The sequence below is a fragment of the Chaetura pelagica genome, unplaced genomic scaffold (genome assembly GCF_000747805.2).
Source record: "Chaetura pelagica isolate M959 unplaced genomic scaffold, ChaPel_1.0 scaffold71, whole genome shotgun sequence".
Classification (NCBI taxonomy): Eukaryota; Metazoa; Chordata; class Aves; order Apodiformes; family Apodidae; genus Chaetura; species Chaetura pelagica.
The window spans coordinates 3,336,999-3,338,205 of NW_009952435.1; the positions used below are offsets into that span (position 1 = coordinate 3,336,999).

Consider the following 1,207-nt stretch of genomic DNA (forward strand, 5'->3'; position numbering starts at 1 on the left):
CCACCCAACCCCCCCCCACCTCTCTTTCCCCCACTCCTCTCTTCACCAGCTGGATCAGTGTGTAGGGAGGACAGTCATCACGCCACCCTGAGCAGCAGGAGCTGACGTTGGATGAAGCTGCCAGGTAGCTGAAAAAAAAAGGCACAGAAGGCAGCTGATACCCGCTTTTCAACGGCTGGTGTTTTTTGTTGTTGTTGTTTTTTTGTTAGGTGTTGGTGTTTTTTGGTTTGGTTTTTTCGTTGTTCTGTTGTGTTGTTTTATTTTTTTCTCTTCTGAATCTGGACTTCAAGCAACACAGCGCCTGAGACAGCTCATCTGGACCACGCTGTATTGCAATACTCGCTCTTCCCAAAGAAAAGACTCCACTGAGTAGCAGAATGCTGCTAGTGTCACAGCTAGGGCTACAATACAGAGTCTTTTTGTAAGACTTTAAAATCTCTTTCTGTTTGTATATCTAAAGATATATACATATATTCATATACCAATTCTTTCTTTTTTGAGGGTATCTTTGGTTATTTTTTTTACCCTGATGTGACTTCTTCTTCATCTTGGAATGATGGGGATCTTTCTAGCTTATGTTGGATTCATTTTCTTTTCAGTTATGTATATTCAACAAGGACTTTCTACCCAAGGTAAGTTAATTTATTTCCAAATTTCAGTGTGTGTTTTTCTATGCTAGACTGACGACAGGATTGGAGGGGGGGGGGGGGCGTGGAGGGGGGGGCAGAGTAGGCACAAGGAAGAAGAGAATAAAAAAAAGGAAAACAACCACAGTGGATAGGAGATTGGGACACCAGGTATACATTTACCTTAAAAATAGTCTGTAAACAGGAACAGAAGTTAGAAGTTTCCCCAAAGTGGGAATAAAATAGTCTCCTTTTACGTGATTCCACAGAGGGAAATGACAGGCACCTTGCCTAAGAGTAAAGGGGTGTTAGTGAACGGACATGCATGTGTTTGTGTGTTGTATGTTTGTATACATACATGTATGCATGCGAAAAACACCTACCCGTGCATTCATCATTATTGCATTCAGATCAAGTACTGGACTACTGGACGGCTAAGTCTACTGCCCCCCTAAAAACATTGCAGTCTCCTTTCATGTTAGGTCCCCTTTCCTCTTCTCTCAACCTGCAATCCTCAGACCTTTATTTCCTTTCTGCGACTACGTGTGTATCTCCCCCCCTCCTGCCCCTCTCCTCCGGAA

General features: G+C 43.2%; 1 protein-coding gene across 2 annotated transcripts in view; it reads left to right on the forward strand.

Annotated features, from left to right (window-relative positions):
• Positions 1-320: 320 nt before the first annotated feature.
• The window catches only part of VSTM2A (V-set and transmembrane domain containing 2A), a 24,559-nt gene continuing 23,672 nt past the window's right edge, over positions 321-1,207 (forward strand). For both annotated transcript variants that reach the window (XM_010008352.1, XM_010008353.1), the window contains exon 1: positions 321-632. In XM_010008352.1, coding sequence (XP_010006654.1) covers positions 554-632 — 79 coding nt within the window. In that variant the 5' untranslated portion in view covers positions 321-553. The remainder of the gene's footprint in view (positions 633-1,207) is intronic.